Genomic DNA, 23,419 nt, shown 5'->3' on the forward strand with positions numbered 1-23,419 from the left:
CCCTTTTCCCTTCCCTTTAGCCTTCCCTTTTCCCTTCCCTTTAGCCTTCCCTTTTCCCTTCCCTTTTCCCTTCCCTTTCCCTTTCCCTTTCCCTTTCCCTTTCCCTTTCCTTTCCTTTCCGTTCCTTCTTTATTTTTTTGAGACAGTGTCTCTCTCTGTCACCCAAGCTGGAGTGCAGTGGCACGATCTGTTCTCACTGCAACCTCCCCTTCCTCGGTTCAAGCAATTCTCCTGCCTCAACCTCTCGAGTGGCTTGGATTGCAGGCTTGTGCCTCCATGCCTGGCTACATTTTGTATTTTTAGTAGAGACAGGATTTTGCTATGTTGGTCGGGCTGGTCTCGAACACCTGACCTCAAGTGATCCACTCACCTCATCCTCTGAAAGTGCTGGGATTACAAGCATGAGCCACTGCACCTGGCCTGGGGGATCTGTTTCTATTGATTGGCTTTTCCTCCTTAAGAGTCATTGTCCTGCTTTTGGTTTTGTTACTGGATGTTGGACATTGTGAATTTTACATTGTTAATTGCTGGATTTTGTTATTTTTCTTTTAAATTGTGTTAGACTTGGGTGAAACATGTCTGAGGTTAAATCTGTATATTATGAGTGCTATAATGGGACACGTTTAAGGATTTAATATATAGTCATCATGTACCCTATTTTAAGACTTACCTTCATCTTTTGTCTCCAGGAAATGTTGCTTTCAAGTTCTTGATTGCTCTTCTGAGTGTACTGCATTCCAGCCATGATCATAGGTGCTGATGTACCATAGTGAGCAAGTAGATAGGTTCTGGCTCTCATGAACTGATATTCCAGTGTTGAAGACAGTTAAAAAAACAAGAATGCAAGTAGAACACCAGGATTTCAGATAGCAGTTTAATAGAGGAGATTAACTGGGATGTTTAGGTTGATGGGTAAGCCAGAGCTCAGGAGATGGGCACCACACTCATAATCAGAACAAGCACATTTTTGACATAAAGAATAATTAGCAAGTGGCAGGGCGTGGTGGCTCATGCCTGTAATCCAGCACTTTGGGAGGCTGAGGCAGGCGGGATCACCTGAGGTCAGGAGTTGGGAGACCAGCCTTGTCAACGTGGTGTAACCCCGTCTCTACTAAAAATACAAAAATTAGCCAGGAGTGGTGGTGGGCTTCCGTAATCCCAGCTACTCAGGGGGCTGAGACAGGAGAATCGTTTGAACCCAGGAGGCGGAGGTTGCAGTGAGCCGAGATCACAGCATTGCACTCCAGCCTGGGTAAGAAGAGTGCAACTCCATCTCAAAAAAAAAAAAAAAAAGGAATAATTAATAAGTAGCGACAGGTCAGCCACCCAGATCTGTGAAGTGAACGCTAAAGAATATGGCCAGGGCAGATTTAGGGAGCAGCCACTAACGGGAGCTTAGGGAGGGGACTCAAGGAACAAACTTGGAAGAGGCCCTGACATGGAGGGGGTGTCGTTATGCCCCACTGGGTAGCAGAGAGGCTCCCTGAGGTCCTGCAGGCTGGGACTGAGTGCTGGAGAGTGCGTGCCTCTCAGTCCCCCACACACCACTGATGAGGAGCTGCCTCAGGGTAAGAGCAAGATGAGAAAAGCACAGGAACCTAGAGGGAGACCCCTTCTTCTTCAGTGTCCATGTAGCACCCTCCACCCACACGACCACACATTGTACCTACCTGCTGGCAGAGGAGAAATGTTTACAGGATGCAGCTCCTTCATTGTAAGTGTGGTGAAGAAGGGTGGATTTGGAGCTGAGAGGCAAAAAAATTAATTGACTCAACCAGCCTCCCTGAGTAGGTGATCTTTTTGCTGAGGCCTGATGGGACAGTATTCTACAGTCTACCAGAAGCCAATCAGAGGCTCACTGGCTAAGGGTACTAGGCAAAGGGAGCAAGGGCAGTGACTTAAAAGCAGAACTTTGACCTGAGCAACCTTGAAAGCTGTGGTAAGAAATACGGCATTTGCTCCTAAGCGACGTAGAGGAGAACAGAGGTTTTATGTAGGGAGCTCTGTGATCTCACTCTGCTGCTGCCTGGAGAATGGATGATTAGCAGGTACATATGGAAATAGGTGTGCCAATGGAGAGAGCCAGTGCAGCTGTGCAGGCAGGAGGTAGGTGATGATGGCTTAGACTGGGTTGGAAGCAGCGGAGGAAGAGTGGGTGGATTGTGGAGGTGTTTAGGATTGAGGTGGAGTGGACACCTTTGCTGTTAGATGGGCATGGGATGGAACAAGCTTGTTGAAGGGAACGGACTCGCTTAGGGAACAGCCTCTTCTACCATTGCCTTCTCCTTTCCCTGCCATGCCTCATCAATCAGAGCTCCATGGCCTTCCAGCCACTTGTGGTATTGGAATAGCCTCATTTTCAGGTACTCAGGTCCAGTCTACATAAAAACCTAAATGTGGCTGAGTGTGGTGGCTCACGCCTGTAATCCCAGCACCTTGGGAAACGAAGGTGGGCGGATCACTTGAGGTCAGGAGTTTGAGACCAGCCTGAGCAACATGGCGAAGCCCTGTGTCTACCAAAAATACAAAAAATTAGCCAGGTGTGGTGGCACATGCCTGTGGTCCCAGCTACTCAGGAGGCTGAGGTGAGACGATTGCTTGAGCCTGGGAGGTGGAGGTTGCAGTGAGCCGAGGTTGCACCACTGCACTCCAGCCTGAGTGATAGAGCGAGATCCTGTCTCAAAAAAAAAAAAAAAAAAAAAAACCTAAATGTCTCATCTAATTAATTCAAAGCCTCTTCCCCTCAAGTTAAGTGATGGCAGGAGTCCCCAAGGGCGGAGGGCGGTGGTGTATGTCCTGCTTTCTTATGCCTGTCCTGTTCCTCCAGGATGGAGAAGGGGCACTGGAGCGGAGACTTGGGGGTCTTTGTTCTCTGCTGGGTTGTCTAGGGTTCTTTTTGGCCCGCTAGCACTAGGCCTGTGGTCCTAATGGGTGGCCCAGTGGTTGCCGGCTCTTTCTTGGGGTGGGTGCTGCTTTAGTGTGCTCAGGCTGCTGCAACAAAATACCATGAGCTAGGCTGCTTGTAAACAGCGGACATTTATATCTTTTAGTCTGGAGGGCTGGAAGGTCTAATATGAAGGTGCTGGCAGATTGGTGCCTGGGGAGGGCCGAGCTTTGGTTCATAGCTGGTGCTCTCTCGCTGTCCTCATGCGGTGGAAGGACGTGGCAGCTCTCTGGGGCCTCCTTTATAAAAGGACACTAATCCCATTCACGAAGACTCCATCCTCATGACCTAATCACCTCCTAAAGGCCCCACTTCCTGATACATTACCTTAGGGGTTAAAATTTCAACTTATGAACGGGGGTGGGCGGGGGCACAAACATTCAGAACAGAGCAAAACATTCAGACCTTTGGGCACTTCTGAAACCTTGGTAGGGACTTCGTGCTGGACTGTCTAGTGGAAACTCTGTGTGACACAACCAGCCTGCCCCCCATCCCCTACCACTGCTGTCCCGCATTCTGCCCCCCTTCCCTCATGGTGTAATTCTGGGGTTTGCTTCCCCAGTAGGACCTATTTGGGCTGGGATCCTTTCAGGATGACACAAGCTCTTACCCTCCTGTGTGCTGGCAGCAGCTGAGCTAGGTCCCCTGCTTTTTTTTTTTTTGAGACGGAGTCTTGCTTTGTCACCAGGCTGGAGAGCAGTGGCACGATCTTGGCTCACTGCAAGCTCTGCCTTCTGGGTTCAAGCAATTCTCCTGCCTCAGCCTCCCGAGTAGCTGGGACTACAGGTGAGTGCCGCCACGCCCAGCTAATTTTTGTACTTTTTTAGTAGAGACGGGGTTTCACCATGTTGGCCAGAATGGTCTCGATCTCTTGACCTCGTGATCTGCCTGCCTCGGCCTCCCAAAGTGCTGGGATTACAGGCGTGAGCCACCATGCCCGGCCGGTCCCCTGCTGTCTTAATCCTCTGCCCACTTAGCAATGCTCAGGCTTTTCTGCTGCAGGGTCTTATCTGCAAGGCCTGCACCAGTGTCTGTGTGCCCCAACTCCACAGCATCCGCCACAGGCCCTTGGGATTTTCCTTGTACTTGGCTCAGCAGCAGGCTGGGGTGATGCAAGCATCTGAACAGACCTCGCCAAGTCCAGCCCAGGGTGAGCCCCAGGCTCCTTGCCACAGGCCACCACCTGTCTCTCTGGGGGCTTGTCTCAGTGGCTTCATGCTTGACTGGGGGAGGGGTTGGTGAAGAGAGCACACTTTTCCTTGTGGAGACCAGAGTGGGAATAGTGCAATACTCATGACTTAGGTGAATTCCTTTCTGGAAGTCTCTCTTGTGACTGTGATTCTCTTCCCCATGCTGTGGGGGTCAGGGGGACGCAATGATTATGGAGCTGGCAGCCCCTGTCATGAGCCTGGGGAATGCTCTAGCACCCTGCATCACCCTGTGGGCACCCTCAGCTTTGAGACCTGAGCCCCTGTTCCCAAGGAGTAGAGTCCTTCTCAGGGCCTCTTCTAGAAGGAGCCCCGGTGCCGATGGGTGGGTAACTGAGCAGGAGGAGGAGCCTAAGGTTATGTTGTGTTCTCTAGTTGTTGTTGGTGAAATCCTTTTGGCGTGGGACATAGGAAGGTCTTTGCCCAGTGTTCTCTCTTTTTTTTTGAGACAAAGTCTCGGTCTGTTTCTCAGGCTGGAGTGCGGTGGTGCGATCTCGGCTCACTGTAACCTCCGCCTCCCAGGTTCAAGCGATTCTCCTGCCTAGGCCTCCTAAGTAGTTGAGATTACAGGCATGCACCACCATGCCTGGCTAATTTTTGTATATGTAGAAGAGACGGGTTTCACCATGTGGGTCAGGCTGGTCTTGAACTCTTGACCTCAGGTGATCCGCCTACCTCGGCCTCCCAAAGTGCTGGGATTATAGGCGTGAGCCATCGCGCCTGGCCAAGTGTTCTCTTTCTTAAGCCTCCTTGTTCCTCAGAGCAGGCAGTGCAGGCTATGGGATTCCCCAGGACGGAGAGGCCTCTGCCCCGGCTGCTTGATGCTAGGCTCAGAGAGGCCACTAGGTTTCTACCATGTGCCGTCTCAGGCAACCATGGGCACATCACTTTCCAGAGGTGCCCACTGAGGTGGTCATTGTGTGTGCTGATTAGGACACTGGGAGTAAAACTGTTCCTTTTAATATAAATTAATTTTTATACTTTTTAAAAAATTTTAAATAGAGATAAGGTCTTGCTATGTTACCCAGGCTGGTCTCAAACGTCTGGGCTCAAGTGGTCCTCCCATTTTGGCTTCCCAAAGTGGTGGGATTACAGGCGTGAACCACCATGCCCAGCCGAATTGTTTCCTCTTTGTGTGTATGTGTGTGTCTGTGTGACAATGTCTCTGTCACCCAGTCAGGAATGCAGTGGGGCATGATCACGGCTGACTATAGCCTCAACTTCCCAGGCTCAAGTGATCCTGTCACCTCAGCCTCCTGGGTAGCTGGGACTACAGGCGGGCACCAACACGCCCGGCCTATTTTTTGTATTTCTTGTAGCATTGGCGTTTCACCATGTTGCCCAGCGATCCACCCACCTCAGACTCCCAAAGTGCTGAGATTACAAGTGTGAGCCACTGTATCCAGCCAAGATAGTGTCTTTTCAATGTCTAGATTTTACAGTTTTTTTAAAGGCATTTTTCTGAACAGTTAATAAAAAATTGATGCCTTGAACATTTTAACATAACTGGTCTATTCTGTTCTCTTTTTAAAACAGAGCCAAGATTTTCTTCTTCACTCCTCGCTTGGTGGCTCCCAGCCAGAGGCCGGCAGTGGTGGGAGGCTCGCTCTGGGCGCACAGACGCTGCCTTCAGACACCGCATGCTCGTGCGAGGCCTGCAGTGAGCGCAGGTATGTGACGTGTGTGCCACGTTGCTCACACCTGTCCACAATGACATGCAGACCTGCATATTGGAGCTGGACCGAGAAACTGGGCTAATGTGACAGACAGCAACAAGAGTAAGGCAGTTGCTTCGCTATTGAGAGAAAGAACCATATGAGTAAGACAAGAACTCCTGCTCTTGAGGAACTGGCACTAGGAAGCATCCTCAGAACAAGAGGAGGAGGAGTCCTTAAATAATCAGAATCTAAGAGCAGCCTCAGTGAATGAGGGGAGCGATGGGGGAGGGCCTGACTGGCTACCGCTCAGTGGCTGAGGGGAGAGCCCCAGAGCTCATCTTTTTTTTTTTTTTTTTTTTTTTTTTTTTTTTGAGACAGGGTCTGGCTCTGTCCCCCAGGCTGGAGGGCAGTGGCATGATCTCGGCTCACCACAGCCTCCGCCTTCCAGGCTCAAGTGATCCTCCCACCTCAGTCCCGGTATCTGGGACTACAGGCGCGCACCACCATGTCGAGCTAATTTTTGTATGTTTTGTAGGGATGGGGCTTTGCCATGTTGCCCAGGCTGGTCTCAAACTCCTGGACTCAAACGATTAGCCCATCTTCACCTCCCAAAGTGCTGGGATTACAGGCATGAGCCACCAAGCCCAGCCCAGGAGCACATTTAAAAACGCTCTGTGCTCTGGCTCAGGAAGGAATGCATGTAGCCAAGTGGAAGCCAAAGAGTGGGGGCAAAGCTGCCCATTAGGTACCTTGGAGGTTAAGGCCAGATCAGCAGTGGGGATGTGGGTACCCTAATTGTGGACAGTAGCCACAGACGCTCCTGTCATCTGTGCAGTGGCTAAGATCTTACACAGAGTGCACCCTAGGAGCTGTGCTGGGGATGCTATCACCCCCCCTGCACTGACAGCAGTCTGATTGCCGGCTCCTGGGAGCTGGGCAAGGTGCAAGAGCCTGGGAGGTCCTCTGAGGACAGTGTGCTAGGTGAGGAAGGGCAGCAGATTGTGGTGACTTTCTAACCTTCCTGTGTTGTCTCACAGAGAAATTTCGGCAGAGGCGGACCGGGAACCTCAGCAGCTGCAGAACTACTGGTCAGAAGTGCGCTACACGGTGCGCTGCATCTACCGCCAGGCAGGAACCCCGCTGGCAGATGACCAGGACCAGTCTCTGGTGCCTGACAAGGAGGGAGTGAAGGAGCTCGTGGATAGGTACATACTGCCCTTTCCTGTTGTGGCCCCATGCAAACCCCTGCCCTCCCCGCTGCACTTGGAGCCACTCCTTTCAGGATGGGCTTTCCTTAGACAGTGCTCAGGTGGGTTTGCTCAGCCTTTGGTGGCTGTCAAGACTGCAACAGATGAACTGGCAAAAGTGAGCCCCCTAGGCCAAATGTCTTGAATTTTTCTGATTCCGATGAAACGCTGTTGCCTATATAATTACACAAGAAATGTTTCTGTCACTTATTTGTGTGAAGACTGATGATAATACCTTCCTTTTTGAGTCCCCCTGTGCCAGGGATGATGCAGAGTACTTTTACAAGCACTCTTGCCTTTATCAACCCAAGGAGAAAGGCCGAGTTAGCCCATTTACGAAGTGAGAAAATGGGGGCTCTGTGAGGTTGGGTAGCTTGTGTATGTGCCTGTGGCTCATGAGGCCAAGACAGCTGAGGCATGCCTGGCTGTGTGGCTGTTTCTCATGATGCCTCAGCCGTTCTTCAGCAGGTACGTTATGTTCAGTAACCACACAGAATTTGAGGTGGCCATAATTTTTATTATTCCTTATAGTTTGATGTAACTTTTTTTTTTTTTGAGACGGAGTCTTGCTCTGTCAGCCAGGCTGGAGTGCAATGGCGTGATCTTGGCTCACTGCAACCCCTGCCTCCCGCATTCAAGCTATTCTTATGTCTCAGCCTCCAGAGTAGCTGGGATTACAGGTGCCCACCACCGTGCCTGGCTAATTTTTGTATTTTTAATAGAGATGGGATTTCACCATGTTGGTCAGGTTGGTCTCTAACGTAATCCACCTGCCTTGACCTCCCAAAGTGCTGGGATTACAGGCGTGAGCCACTGTGTCCGGCAACATAACATATTTTTATGTTTTTTGAAATGTTTCAAATGAAAGCAACAGATATGAGATGGCCATTTCATGGGTTGATTCTCATTTGGATTTCTTTCTCACATTTTGAATGCAGCACATTTGGGAGGCTTTTTTTTTTTTTTTTTTTTCCAGACGGAGTCTCACTCTGTCGCCCTGGCTGGTGTGCAGTGGTGTAATCTCAGCTCACTGCAACCTCTGCCGCCTGAGTTCAAGCGATTCTCCTGCCTCAGCCTCCTGAGTAGCTGGGATTACAGGCGCCTGACACTGTGCCCAGCTAATTTTTTTTTTTTTTTTTTTTTGAGACGGAGGGAGTCTCACTCTGTTTCCCAGGCTGGAGTGCAGTGGCGCAATCTCTGCTCACTGCAAGCTCCGCCTCCTGGGTTCACGCTGTTCTCCTGCCTCAGCCTCCCGAGTAGCTGGGACTACAGGCGCCCGCTACCACGCCCGGCTAATTTTTTGTATTTTTAGTAGAGATGAGGTTTCACCATGTTAGCCAGGATGGTCTCGATCTCCTGACCTTGTGATCCACCTGCCTCGGCCTCCCAAAGTGCTGGGATTACAGGCATGAGCCACCGCGCCCAGCGGGAGTTTTATAAACTGATATTTGCTGTGCAGTAGATTCTGTCCTGGAGGCAGGGATAGTGATTAGCCATACATTAGGTTAACTCATTGAATTCAGCCAAGTATGTTCAGGGTTTGACCTGTGAGCCACTGGTATTGCATGAGGTCCTTCTCTGTGGTATGTGCTTTTATTAGAAGTTAGGTTTCCAGCCAAGCATGGTGGCTCACACTTGTAATCCCAGCACTTTGGGAGGATTGCTTGGGCCCAAGAGTTCAAGACTAGCCTGGGCAACATAGTGACTTGTCTCTACACAAAATAAAAAAAATTAGCCAGGTGTGATGAAGCACACTTGTGGTCCTGGTTGCTTGGGAGGCTGAGGCAGGAGGAGCTCTTAAGCCCAGGAGTTCAGTGTTGCATTGAGCTAGCATCGCTCCACTGCACAACGGCCTGGGCAACAGAGTAAAATCCAAAGAAAAAACAAAAAAACAACAAAGAAAGTTAGGTTTCCTAGTGAGTATTAGGAAAAAAAATGTATAACCTTCATGTCAAACCCATGACTTCACAGCTTATTAACGTTGCAACTTCAGTACTTTAGAGTAGCAGCCAGTGTGTAGTTGATGTGCCAGTATCTGTTGAATGTATGTGTGAATTAGGGAATGAGCTTCCGTAGCATCTTCAGCATATTGCTATCTCTTTTTTTTTTTTTTTTGAGACGGAGTCTCGCTCTGTCACCCAGGCTGGAGTGCAGTGGCACAGTCTTGGCTCACTGCAAGCTCTGCCTCCCAGGTTCACGTCATTCTCCTGCCTCAGCCTCCCAAGTAGCTGGGACTTCAGGCGCCCGCCACCATGCCTGGCTAATTTTTTGTATTTTTAGTAGAGACAGGGTTTCACCGTGTTAGCCAGGATGGTCTCAATCTCGCCTCCCAAAGTGCTGGGATTACAGGCGTGAGCCACTGCGCCCCACCCCGCTGCCTCCTTTTTATATAACTTAAAAAAAATCTGTTTGCAAAAGTATCACATGGTTATTTCCTTAAATTTATAAAATACAGAAATAGACAAAAAAAGAAGGGATCTAAGTCCGACATGCTAAGAGAACAGTGACGTGGGTGTCCAGTCTGCTTCTAAGTTTGGTTGTCTCTCAAAATTTGACTCTTCTGTGGCTTTCTTTTAGCAGATGAAATGCATTCTGTTTCAGAGGACAGTTTTTTATACTAGTAGTTGAAATTACAGTTGTTATGCTCAAAAAATTAATGTCTGTCTGAAATGTACTAACCATAATAGGAATCCCATCTATCTACACTATTTTTTTAATCCACATTTTCCATAAGGCTTCACATGTTCCATTGCAAGATTTTACTTGGCAGTTGTCTTTTACAGCCTAGGTAATATGGCAATTTAAAAATAGAACAGGTGACAACTTTCTTTTCTTTTGACATAATGTGGTATGTAGAAGGTGAAAGGATTTACTATGTAAAATCCAGGAGCTGTAGTTTAATACATTTTACAACTCGTTTCTATTAGAGTGATGAACTCAAACTGGTTTCTCCTGGTGACGGGTTATGGACAAATTTTTGTTAATACATCAGTGGTTTTAGGTTTCCATCTAGAGGCTCCTGGATTAAAATACAATTAAATTTAACCATAGCAATGCCAGTACTGTAGAATAAGTTTTAAAATGTGCATTATCGGCCAGGTGCAGTGGCTCACGCCTGTAGTCCTAGCACTTTGAGAGGCCAAGATGGGCGGATCACAAGGTCAGGAGATTGGGACCATCGTGGCTAACATGGTGAAACCCCGTCTCTACTAAAAATACAAAAAATTAGCCTGGCGTGGTGGCGGGCACCTGTAGTCCCAGCTACTCGGGAGGCTGAGGCAGGAGAACAGCATGAACCCAGGAGGCAGAGCTTGCAGTGAGCCGAGATCACACCATTGCACTCCAGCCTGGGTGACAGAGTGAGACTCCACCTCAAAAAAAAAAATGTGGATTATCATACACATATTTGTGTCAACAAAAATAACGGATTATCCCAAAGTTTGGCCTGAAATTCATGAAAATGTTCATTGCATTTTTGGCTTAGTCATGGGGCATGTATTTTTTTTTTTCCTACTCTTCAGCCTACAAATTTTATTTTACACACCTTTATTGCTTTTTTGGTGGGATAATTTTTAAAAAAAGATAAACTGTGTCTAAAGTTTCCTCTTTTGATAAGCCTAATACAAACCGATTTGGATTGTACACTGCACTTCTAGATAGAAGGAAAGAGCAGGCTGCCCCGTACCTGCAGCCAGGTGGCACCTCTCCTGGGATCAGTGCTTTTTACCTGTTAACACATAAGCCTTTAAAGGAGTTGTCCCCAGCCTCGTGTCTGAGCGTGTTCATCTGGGGCCAGCTGCTGAGAAGTGGTAGTGTGCTCTTCCAGCTGTGTGAGTTTACACAACTCACCCAACCTGTGTGGGCCAAAATGTCCCCTCTGTAATGCAGGCACTGAACCCACACACAGCGAACTGAATTAGTGCACATGCACGAACAGTGCTGGACAGAGAAAGCTCAATAAATGTCACTTCCTGTTCCCTAGTGACACTCTGTGCCCCAGATTCCCCATCCGTTAGGTAGGATGATCGTGCTTCTCACAGGTGGTTGTGAGGAAGATGACTGTGTGGTCATACAGAGGTGGTCACCTGTGGAAGGGCTTCGGAAAAGATGCTCACTGACATCAGAGCACCCACGGGCCCTGGTAGGCAGGCCCTAGTGACCCTCTTCTCTGTGCAGGCTCTGCGAGAGGGACCCCTACCAGCTGTACCAGCGTCTGGAACAGCAAGCTCGAGAGTATGTGCTGGAGATGAAGGTCCGCCTGCTCCGGCAGCTGTCGGCTGCGGCCAAGGTGAAGGCACCATCTGGCCTGCAGGGCCCACCGCAAGCGCACCAGTTCATCTCCCTCCTGCTTGAGGAGTACGGCGCCCTCTGCCAGGCCGCACGCTCCATCAGCACCTTCCTTGGCACTCTGGTAAGAGAGAAAACGCGTGTTTTTCTTTCTGTTTGGATGAACTGAAGAGAAGCATGTGGCAAAAGGAAGCTTCTCACGCATGTGTGCTGACCTCGCTGTCACACCCCCACACACTGTCACAGGCCCCTCTTCTCTACGGGAGAGGACCTGTTTCCTCTCCTCTTTGTCTTTCCTCTGGACTTCTCCACTGGATAAAAGCATTGGGTGGATTGATAACCAGGTGACACCTCATGGAAGACCGTTTGGAGGACCTTGAGGCCCAGGGAACAAGACATGGGGGCAGTTTGAGGGGGAGCACTGATGTGTGCCTTTATAAGGAGACAGAGAAATCTCCGGTGTCTTACTTAGGTTGTTCATTCTTCCGTTGCTGTAGACAGAGCTGGTATTAGGTGAAACGCCCATGAAGAGCATGAAGGCTGTAGAGAACAGCTTGTTTACAGCCCAGTGGCATTCATTCATTCGTGCAGGCACGCATTCACTCAGCAAGCCGGCACTGAGTTAAAGATCTGCTTGTAGTCTCAAGACAGGCCCTATCACCATCATTGCCAATGGGGATCTGACAGTCCTAATAAAAGAGACACACAGATGGGTCCAGTTGCCTCAAAGGAGGAATCACTACATCGTGTGGAAGGAGCATGGTATAGAAATATGGTTACGAGTAGGCTGCGGACAATCCTCAACAGCCTCAGTGCCCCCGTGCTTTGGAAGGAGACCATGCGTCCCAGAGACAAGCCCTCAAAGCTTCCTTGACTGTTACTAATAGTCTATGGAGTTTTTCATCACTTAAACTTTATTATTAAATAATACTTAACTGTATTTGGGTGCTAGTTTTGGGTGCTTTCTTTCTTTAAATAAAGAAAAGGAATTTATTTCTTATGGTTAGGAAGGCTGAGAAGTCCAAATTTGAGGGGCCACATCTGGTGAGAGCTTTCTTGCAGTTGGGGACTTGGACCACCGTACAGGGCATCACATGGCGAGAGGGCTGAGCATCTAGTTTTGGGTGCTTTCTTAGTGGTAAACCTACATTTTGAAACATACACAGTAAGCATTGGCCTTGGTCTTGATCTGATTCTCAAGTTGATGGACCCTCTTAGAAAAATTTACATACAGCCCAGGCGTGGTGGCTCATACCTGTAATCCTAACACTTTGGGAAGCCAAAGTGGGAGGATCACTTGAGCCCAGGAGCTTGAGACCAGCCTAAGCAACATGGGGAGACCCCATCTATACCAAAAAAATTTAAAATTAAATTAACCAGGCGTGATGACGCATGCTACTCGAGGCTGTGAGGCAAGAGGATCATTTGAGCTCAGGGTTGAGGCTGTGGTGAGCCAGTGCACTCCAGTCTGGGCAATAGAGTGAGATCCTATCTCAAAAAGAAAAGAAAAAATTACATACATGTAATTGTAAGTCATTTCAGGGGGTTCACAGACTTCCTCAAGCTTCACTGCACCAAGCCATGGGGAGATATCTATTCTGAGAAGAGGTAGTGAGGTGAATGGGTAGGGTGAGGGGTGAGGGCGGGGCGGGGAAGCAGTTATCCTGTTTCAAGGTCTGAGTCCACTGGGTAGTGCCACCAGGCTTCCTTCTGGTACCTCGTCCTTCCTCTGGCATCTCTTGCAGCACTGCCTCCCCGTCTCCACCTGAGAGTCTGCCTGCCCTTCAGAGGTTCAAATCCAGAGCCCCTCCTCTGTCTTCTGCAAGAACATTGGCTCAGGTTAAGAAGGATGCTCTCCAGCCCACCTAAACCTGGTGCCCAGAGAGACTCTGGTAGTGAAGACAGCAGCTGTTGCTACTCTCCAGAAAGTGCTGGCGAGGTCTGCGCTTCCTCAGATAGTTACTGTAGGACACTGTTTTATGAAGCTGAGAAAAATTAATTTGAACTATATTTATTAGAGCAAATTCCTAGCAGTTTACGTAGAAATAATTTCTTGTGGCTTGAGGCTGGGTGCGGTGGCTCACGCCTGTAATCCCAGCACTTTGGGAGGCCAAGGCAGGCAGATCACCTGAGGTCAGGAGTTCGAGACCAGCCTGGCCAATATGATGAAACCCCATCTCTACTAAAAATACAAAAATTAGCTGGGCATGGTGGCGGGCGCCTGTAGTCCCAGCTACTAGGGAGGCTGAGGCAGGAGAATCACTTGAACCTGGGAGGCAGAGGTTGCATTGAACCAAGATTGCGCCACTGCACTCCAGTCTGGGCGACAGAGCAAGACTCTGTCTCACACACAAAACAAAATAAAAAAGAAATAATTTCTTGTGGCTTCAAAAAAATGCATACACTCAGAAGCTGTTTGATTAGTGTCTTTTTTCACTTCCTTTACACATAGAAATATACACATTGATTTCTAGGGGTCCAGCAGACTAGATACCCTTAACTATTCCTTCCTCCAAGGGAAACAACTGAATTTACTAGATAATAAAAAAAATAAGCCGGGCATGGTGGCTTACGGCTATAATCCCAGCACTTTAGGAGGCCTAGGTGGTTGGATCACCTGAGGTCAAGGAGTTAGAGACCAGCCTGGCCAACATGATGAAACCCCGTCTCTACTAAAAATGCAAAAAATTAACCTGGCGTGGTGGCACGCACCTATAATCCCAGCTACTTGGGAGGCTGAGGCAGGAGAATTGCTTGGACCTGGGAGGTGGAGGTTGCAGTGAGCTGAGATTGTGCCGCTGCACTCCAGCCTGGGCAACAAGAGCAAAACTCCATGTCAAAAAAAAGACGAAATCTTTTAAAGTGTATGGCTGAGATGGCATGAAAGGGAATAAGTCGTAGTGGTGAAAAACCAATTGAAAGCTGGAATCCTGAGAAATATATGGGCTTGAAAGTCAGCATTTGCTGCGAGGATTTCTTCTGATCCTGGGAGACGAGACATAACCTACCCCAGGATGGGGTCTGCACATAATGCTGGGGCTGTAAGTGACGACACCAGTAAGGTTGAAGTGGAAACTCCAAGCACCGAAAGGGACAGCAGGGATCTGCAGCTCTCGTGGCCTTGGGGTGGGGATGCAGGGAGTACAGCTTCCCAGAGACTTGGTAGCTGTCAGCCAGCTGCCACATGAGCTGGAGTCTGAATAAATGTTGGTGTGGTATGAACAGCCCAAGCCTGGAAGTTACTTTACAGTGGTCCAGGGTTGCTGGTAACGTTAGGCAGCGTGCAGATCACCTCTGGACACCTTCAATCTGACCTCAGAGAATTTGAATAGATAAAATCACGCCAAATGAGCAGCTCACAGTAAAAAATAGTCATAAGACACAAGGTTCATGACAGTACAGTTAAAAGCCAGCAGAAGCAATAGACAGAATCACGTAACAAAGATATTTAAATTTTCAAAAAAGAATATAGAGTAACTTTGTTAACTGTGCTTAAAGAAGCTTTGTAAAAGTTTGAAATTGGGAGTTAAGGATTAATACTCTAAAGAATGATCAGATTTGAAAAAATATCAAAACTAGAAACAAAAACATATTTTTTGGAGATGATAGCTGAGAAATTCTCAGAATTACTGAAAAATACTAGTGTTCAGCAAGGAAGCATATCAGATTTCCCAAATAAGATGTTGAAAAATCCTTCTCTGGATATAGTATAGTGACAGCTACAGAACATCAAAGAAAAAGTGATCTCAAACACAAAACACAGGACTTTGTTGAAAATGGTCTGTGAGATGTTGTAATGTGTAATTCTGGATTCTGGGTAGAGACTACAGTGAATCTATGTACTCCTTACCCAGATCCACAGTTAATCAGCATTTTGCCACTCTGACTTCATTATGCCTTCTTTTTCTTCCACTTTCTCTTCCCTCTTTTTGATGCAGTATTTTAATATGGGTCCCAGACAATGTGCTTTTTGTCTTAGAATATTCCAATAAGTGTCTCTAAAAATAGTCATTCATTATCTTATGTAGCCACAGTTCCATTGTCACATCCATGAAGACTGACGGTAATAGTAATTTCTTACCGACTAATGCCAGCCGATCTCTTTTTATGGTTGGGTTATTCCAATCAGGACCCAAAAATCTTCACAAATTCATAGCCACATTGTTACAGTGCCATCCGGTGATCTATGCAGCACCAGCTTAAGATAAACTCAGTGTCTCAGGGCAATAATTCCCAACAGTTTTGGACTCAGGCCCCTTTATACTTAAAAATTTAGGACCCTGAAGTGTGCTTTTTTATGCAGACTTATATCAGTACTTGCTGTATTGAAATTCAAACTGAGAAAATTTTTTAAATGCTTATTGTCATTTTAAAAATGTAAGCTCTCATTAGATTACATAAATTGCATGTTTTAACATATATTAGACAGTGTAACAAATAATACACTTTTACATTAGATAATGTAGCATAAATTACACATGTAAAAGTAACTATTTTCCAAAATAAAACATTGTTGCCCAGGCTGGAGTGCAATGGTGTGATCTTGACTCACTGAAACCTCTGCCTCCCGAGTTCAAGCGATTCTCCTGCCCCAACCTCCCAAATAGCTGGGATTACAGGTGCCTGCCACCACACCTGGTTAATTTTTTTGTATTTTTTTTAGTAGAGATGGAGTTTCACCATGTTGGCCAGGCTGGTCTCGAACTCCTGACCTCAGGTGATCTGCCCGCCTCGGCCTCCCAAAGTTCTGGGATTACGGGCGTGAGCCACTGCGCTCAGCCAACATATTTCTTAAGAAGAGCGGGTCACCCACACCTCTCCAGATCTCTCTGTAAAAGCAGTGGGAGTCTCATCTTCTGCATTCAGTCTGTTGTCATAGGTTGTCTGGTTGAAATTATTGAAGAAAATTCAACTTTTTACAGATACGTAGTTGGAAAAAGGACGAATTTTTTTTTTTTTCAGACGAAGTCTTAGTTGGAAAAGGGAATAATTTTTTTTTTTTTTTTGAGACAGAGTCTCACTCTGTCTCAAAAAAAATCTCGCTCTGTCTCACTCTGTCCCTCATGATCTCAGCTCACTGCAACCTCCGCTTCCTGGGTTCAAGCGATTCTCCTGCCTCAGCCTCCCGAGTAGCTGGGACTACAGGTGGGTGCCACAATGCCAGGCTAATTTTTTGTATTTTTAGTAGAGTTGGGGTTTCACTGTGTTAGCCAGGATGGTCTCGATCTCCTGACCTCGTGATTCGCCTGCCTTAGCCTCCCAAAGTGCTGGGATTACAGCCGTGAGCCACCGCGCCCTGCCAGAAAGAATATTTTAATAGCCTCTTCAAATCCTGATAGATCTTCTCTGAGAGTACACCAACGCGTGAGAGTTTCTTAATGGTTAGTTGCGATGTAGTCTGAAACTGTATCACTCAACTTACCCTACTCTGTTCCATTAAAATCCACAGGTTCCAGCTCACCCCATGAATGGACTCTCTACTTATACGTGGTTTGCTAGTGTCATTCATAGGTCATTTTGCAAATATTGATTCACTGAGTATCTTCTGGATGTTGACATTTTTATTAATATAAAAAAGATATTTGTTCATATCAGCACTGATCTCATCAGAAAGCTCTTTAAATATGTAGGATCTTTCAAGCCAACAGCAGCAAATGCAAATTTTCCAAAGTTTTCTTTTTTGCTTGAAAGCTCAGATTTTATGATTAGCCACAGATTGTGTCATTTGTTTTCTTTGAAGCAACATGTTAATTTGCTGTGCAAACTCTGCCAGCTAGTTAGCTCTTCTGAACAGCACCCCCATTCTACTGTTTTTTGCTGAACTCACTGGATACTCTTGGACATAGAAAGGTATTCTCAGAAATGCAACTTCACTGGAGAATGCCCTCATGTGAGGTTTATTCCACACTGCCTAGGGGGTCAAACAGGATAATGAGTCACATTTTTTGTATTTACTTTAAATATTAAAGTAAAATTGGGGGACTGGGCGCAGTGGCCCACGCCTGTAATCCCAGCACTTTGGGAGGCCAAGGTGGGCGGATTACTTGAGCCCAGGAGTTCAAGACCAGCCTGGGCAACATGGTGAGATCCCGTCTCTATAAAAGATGCAAAAATTAGCTGAGCGTGATAGTGTACACCTGTAGTCCCAGCTACTCAGGAGGCTGAGGATTGCTTGAGCCTGAGAGGCGGAGGTTGCAGTGAGCCAAGATTGCGCCACTGCACTCCAGCCTGGGCGACAGAGTGAGACCCTGTCTCAGTCAATCAACCAATCGCTCAATTTTTTTTTTTTTAAAGGAAATCTAAAAAAAAAAAAAAAATTGTCACTAGGCTTAAGTTATGCTTCTAGTCATCTAGGAAACACCTCACCAGGCTATAATAGTGAAGTCTAAATTTTCATCCACAAAGACAGAAAGATCTCAAATATCCCGTTATTTCTGTCTGTTGTAGGAACTACATTCTAAACATCTTCTCTTCCTTCTTTCAAATCCCCAAACCTTTTTTGTGGTGGGAAGTGAGAACAGTTGCAGAGCCTGCCCTTAGGTCACTGACAAGCCTTTCTGCCTCTAGCTCAGCAGTTCTTCCATAGGCCTCACCTCTCACAGGAGCTGTGAGGACATATCCTGCAGACCCCACCCCTGCATGCCCCGGTCCAGTTATTCGAGCCCCTCTATGCTGGTTCCACACCTGTCGATGGGGCATGGGCAGGGCAGTACCAGGTTTACAGGGAACTTACTGGAGGCATTGAATTCAGCACTAAGGACAGTGCCTGGCATGCTAGGCACTCAGGTGTTAACATGTGTTACTTAAGTAAACTCCAAGTTGATTTCAGGTTGTGAAGTGAGTCTGATATCTGTTTGTCTTGCATGCCTCACCTAGAGGTGTAATTTTAGATTTTATTAAAAATGCCAAATATCTTCATAAATTAGCCTTCACCCAGTGACCATTAGCAACTGGCCCAGAAAGCCAGACTTGTGATTCCACTCATAGACAGGCAGGTGGAAACGGCTATCCCAGAGGTTTCCAAGGGAGGCCAGGCAAAGCCTCAGCTCTTCCAGGAGGCCCCTCTCTCAGCTAGTTGCCAGCCTGGTCTGATCCAGGTGCTGCATTCACTCTCATGTACTCTTTGTCTCGTAGCTGAATCGTAAGTCAGGTCACTGCCTGCTCTTCTGTTCCCCGGGAACCCCTGGAGAGCAACGGACTACTGTAGCAGGAGGTAGTCTTTGTGTCCTCGTACCTGGCACAGGGCCTGGGCAGCATGGGCTTGGCACTTCACCTGCTTCATTATTACGAGCACGTTTGTGGGTTCCAGCCTGGGGCTGGGTATCAGTTACCTGGCCCTGGTCTCCTGCCACATGCATTTTTCCTGTACTGAGTGTGCTTGCTCTGAGATATGCTTGGTGTGAAACAGGAGTGATGATGTTTCAATCTGGGAGGCACTGGTGAAAACACGATGAGGAAAAGTATTGGAAATGTTAACAAAATGGAAGGCTTGAGATTTTCTGCAGATGCCATAGATTCATTGCTGAATCTCAATCCTTGTGTTTCCAGGTATGAAAACAGAGCTGTATCCAGCAAGGCTGGCACACAGTGGTCTAGCAGTATCACTGGTGTGCTCTCTCCAAATGTGTTTTTAGGTGTTTACTTTCAATCATTATAATCATTATAATTTGTTCTCTGAGCCCCCATACCAACTAGGGTTATCAGGTGACATAACAATGAAGTCTTTGTGTCGTTCATTTGCTAAGGTCTCCATCAACTCATCTTGGCTATATTGTAAACAAGAGCAGACCTCTAAACCCAGTCTGTGAGTGACCCGACTCAGGAGACGTGGAGTAGCCAAGCATGATGAAGTGCAGCTTCCAGTGCTGGCAGTTGTTGAAGTCAGGAACATTCACCCAAAGATGTAACGTGATATGAACACAAGTAGTGTCCATGTAGTTGACAGAGGGCAGCATGGATTCACACACGCATGGTTGTAGCAAGACTTATTAAATGTGAACATTACATTTAGGAAAGGTAATAATGGCATCAACCTCAGTGATCTTGTGTTGGGGGTTTGCTGTACATCTCTGCTGACATCACTCTCTATGATGACTGGGACACTTCTCCGTTTTCGTGGTATATTCTAAAGTAATTGACGAGTTTGCCTACGATTATTAGGAAGACAAAAAACTTTACCTCTAATAGGGTCTTGCAAGTGGAGAAATTGTGTGTATTAATTAGAATGGAAGGTTTCTCCATAGGTAAGAAAATTGTTATCCTTTGGCATTGAGGGACTTGATGTATCTAAACTGTTTGAATTGTAAGGGCTTTCATTACATTTTAAAAGTATAATTGTGAGAAATGACTCTCAAACGTGCAGTTACTGCTTTGTCTCTGTGCACACCTGTCACCCTGTCTTTGCGGCCCTTCTAAACTTGCCGTTTTAGAGGGGAGGCTTGCTGAAGCCCATGTCCGTGTAGTCAGAGTTCTGATCCACTGTGTGCCTTGGGACATACAGGGAGCAGCACTTCTCATAAGCTGAACGCTCTGGGCCTGTGAAGAGGGATGAGTGCGTGGTGGGGGAAACGGGGAGGGGGGAGGGAATCCCTCTGGGAATTTTCAAGTCTTTAGCAATTCACTACATCTTCTGTTTATCTTTTACTTTTTCTTAACCAGGAAAATGAACACTTGAAAAAGTTCCAAGTGACATGGGAACTGCATAATAAACACCTGTTTGAAAATCTGGTCTTTTCGGAACCACTTCTTCAGAGCAACTTGCCTGCACTGGTGTCACAGATCAGGTATTTTGCCTTAACCCATATATGTCTTTGTGGTGTGACAGCACGGTCTTTTCTCTTGACTGGTGTGCATGTACCTGAGTACCAGCGAGTATGAAAGTTCTTGCAGGAAAAATAACAGGTCTTGGAGAAAAAGATAGTTTGGGCCAAAAGCTCAAAACCTGAGAAGTAATACAATTAAACTTTTAAATGATGAGTCAATATAAATGCTACTAAGATTTAACACCACACATTCCTCATACAGAAAAGCTACAGTAAATATAGCACTTTTCCTTGACAAGGCCCATCCTTGGCCAGGCACCTGTGGTGTGGTTCATGCTATGGCTCTTGGACATGTAGGGGAGATGGAGGAGGGAAGAGGCCCAGGTCTGAGGGTGCCCAAGGCCGTCCGGATACAGCTTGGTGTCTCCCACACATTCCCTGGCTACCCGAGGCTCTGTTGCTCTGTCTCCTGGTGTAGCGCATCCATGTGGCTTCTTCACGCTTGGGAGGCTGGCTGGGTTCTATGCTTCCACTGAGAAAGGGGTGCAGAGTGTAGCAGTCACTCGTTGGGTATTTGCTCAGGGTCAGAGTGAGAAGATTTAGGCTGGGCATGTGTTTGCCCTGTGGTACCATGTTCAGTTAGAAGGCGTGTTCCTCCTGATGTGATGTTACTCAGCAGAACACTGTTCCCTGCACTGAGTCATGCATGAGCTACCACAGGTCTGCAGTTTGCTGATTTTGTTCTTTGGTGTTTTGTTCTATTTACCACATGTGAGCACATTCCCATAATACAGATCCACTGTGACAGCAGCCATCTACATTTGACCACATTAACCTATACTTAGGGGTGTGGTGGCTCATGCCTGTAATTCCAACACTTTGGGAGGCCTTAAGCGGGCGGATCACCTGAGGGTCAGGAGTTTGAGACCAGCCTGGCCAACATGGTAAAACCCCATCTCTACTAAAAATATAAAAATTAGCCGAGCGTGGTGGCACATATCTGTGATCCTGGCTACTCGGGAGGCCGAGGCAGGAGAATTGCTTGAACCCCAGAGGCAGAGGTTGCAGTGAGCCAAGAGTGCACCACTGCACTCTAGCCTGGGCGATAGAGCGAGATGCTGTCTCGGGGGAAAAAAATTGTTAGCTTCACAAAGCAAGGGAATAAATTGTTGTTCTATTGACTACACCAGTTATTGCTATTTTATTTTATTTATTTTATTTTTGAGACATGTCTTGCTCTGTCACCCAGGCTGGAGTGCAGTGGCACAATCTCAGCTCAGTGCAACCTCCACCTCCCAGGTTCAAGCGATTCTCCTGCCTCAGCCTCCTGAGTAGCTGGGATTAGGTTACAAGCTTGCACCGCCACGCCTGGCTAATTTTTGTATTTTTAGTAGAGATGGGGTTTCACCATGTTGGCCAGGATGGTCATGAACTCCTGACGTCAAGTGATCCACCTGCCTCAGCCTCCCAAAGTGCTAGGATTACAGTCATGAGCCACCATGCCCAATCTGCTTTTTTTCTCTTAAAATCCGTGTATTAGGCCAGGTGTGGTGGCTCACGCCTGTAATCCCAGCACTTTGGGAGGCTGAGGCGGGTGGATCACGAGGTCAGGAGATCGAGACCATCCTGGCTAACACGGTGAAAACTCATCTCTACTAAAAATACAAAAAATTAGCCGGGCGTAGTGGCGTGTGCCTGTAGTCCCAGCTACTTGGGAGGCTGAGGCAGAAGAATGGTGTGAACCCGGAAGGCGGAGTTTGCGGTGAGCCGAGATCGTGCCACTGCACTCCAGCCTGGACCACAGAGCAAGACTCCATCTCTAAACAAAATACAAAAACAAACAAAAAAAACAAAATACGTATATTGACCCAGTCTTTGTTTCCTGTATTCCCAAATTTTATTTGAGGGGTCCTGACCATCTCCACTTCATAACTTTACCTCTAGAGAAAGCAATTAGGTAAAAGAGAATTGAGGACAAAAAAAGATCAGAAGCTACACGTGCTGGCTCATGCCTCTAGCCCTGGCTACTTGGGAGGCTGAGGCAGGAGGATTGCTTAAGCCTAGGAGCTGGAGACCAGACTGGGTAACAGCGAGACCTCCATCTCTTAAAAAACAAAAACAAAAAGGGCCGGGCGCGGTGGCTCATGCCTGTAATCCCAGCACTTTGGGAGGCGGAGATGGGCGGATCATGAGGTCAGGAGATCGAGACCATCCTGGCTAAGACGGTGAAACCCCGTCTCTACTAAAAATACAAAAAAAAAAAAAAAAAAGGCCGGGCGTGGTGGCGGGCGCCTGAAGTCCCAGCTACCTGGGAGGCTGAGGCAAGAGAATGGCGTGAACCTGGGAGCGGAGGTTGCAGTGAGCTGAGATCACGCCACTGCACTCCAGCCTGGGGGACAGAGCGAGACTCCATCTCAAAAAAACACAAAAAAAATCAGAACAAGGTATTACAGGTGGTATGGCCAGCTGGCAGGTGGGCTGCAGACCCTTCCAGTGTTCCCTGTGCTCTGGCCTGCTCCTTAGCCATTCCTTCCCTTCTGTGGCCACTGTGTATCAAGATTGGAAAGTCCTTACTGTGACCCTTGCAGAAGAAAAGGCATTGGAAGAGAATTCACAGTGGTGAATCTGGAATGTGGAGTAGGCTTTGTCCCTGGTTATGAGGTTCATCAGAAGCACTTTTCATGAGAAGACATGCATCTTGAGAGAGGGGCTCTAAAAACAAGATTCCAGGGTATCTACCTTAAAAAAAAAATTTTACTGGTAAGCCAATGAGTTTCGTCAGCCTGTCAGACTGTGGGTGGGTGACTGAAACCTGAAGTGTATCGTAAAACTCCCATTTTTTTTCTTTTTCTTTCTTTTTTTTTTTTTTTGGAGACAGAGTCTTGCTCTGTCGCCCAGGCTGGAGTGCAGTGGCGAGATCTCGGCTCACTGCAAGCTCCACCTCCCGGGTTCACGCCATTCTCCTGCCTCAGCCTCCCGAGTAGCTGGGACTACAGGCGCCCGCCACCACACCCAGCTAATTTTTTTTTGTATTTTTAGTAGAGACGGGGTTTCACTGTGAAAACTCCCATCTTTTTCTGTGCCCTAGTTCTGGATTTTCTGTTTGCTCATTGGGTATAATGGTCAGACTCCAACCATGAGCCACGTCTCCAGTGTGGATGCTGGGGCTCAAGCTGCAGTCTCACTTCTCACTTTTGAGACCCACAGGTAGTTGAAGGAGAAGGATAAACAGACAGGGACAGAGTGAGGCCAAAGGCCAACCAGCACGTTCCCTGAGCAGCACTGACAATGCCAGGACACACCATGCCTTTGT

At 47.4% G+C, this 23,419-nt stretch overlaps 1 protein-coding gene across 5 annotated transcripts in view; it reads left to right on the plus strand.

Moving 5' to 3' along the window:
- The window catches only part of FAM193A (family with sequence similarity 193 member A), a 187,801-nt gene that overhangs the window by 77,772 nt on the left and 86,610 nt on the right, over nucleotides 1–23,419 (plus strand). For all 5 annotated transcript variants that reach the window (XM_063619653.1, XM_055245846.2, XM_055245845.2 and 2 more), the window contains exons 3-6: nucleotides 5,689–5,822; nucleotides 6,848–7,015; nucleotides 11,234–11,468; nucleotides 20,003–20,127. In XM_063619653.1, the coding sequence (XP_063475723.1) occupies nucleotides 5,689–5,822; nucleotides 6,848–7,015; nucleotides 11,234–11,468; nucleotides 20,003–20,127 (662 nt within the window). The remainder of the gene's footprint in view (nucleotides 1–5,688; nucleotides 5,823–6,847; nucleotides 7,016–11,233; nucleotides 11,469–20,002; nucleotides 20,128–23,419) is intronic.

This window comes from Symphalangus syndactylus, chromosome 16 (genome assembly GCF_028878055.3).
Source record: "Symphalangus syndactylus isolate Jambi chromosome 16, NHGRI_mSymSyn1-v2.1_pri, whole genome shotgun sequence".
Lineage (NCBI taxonomy): Eukaryota > Metazoa > Chordata > Mammalia > Primates > Hylobatidae > Symphalangus > Symphalangus syndactylus.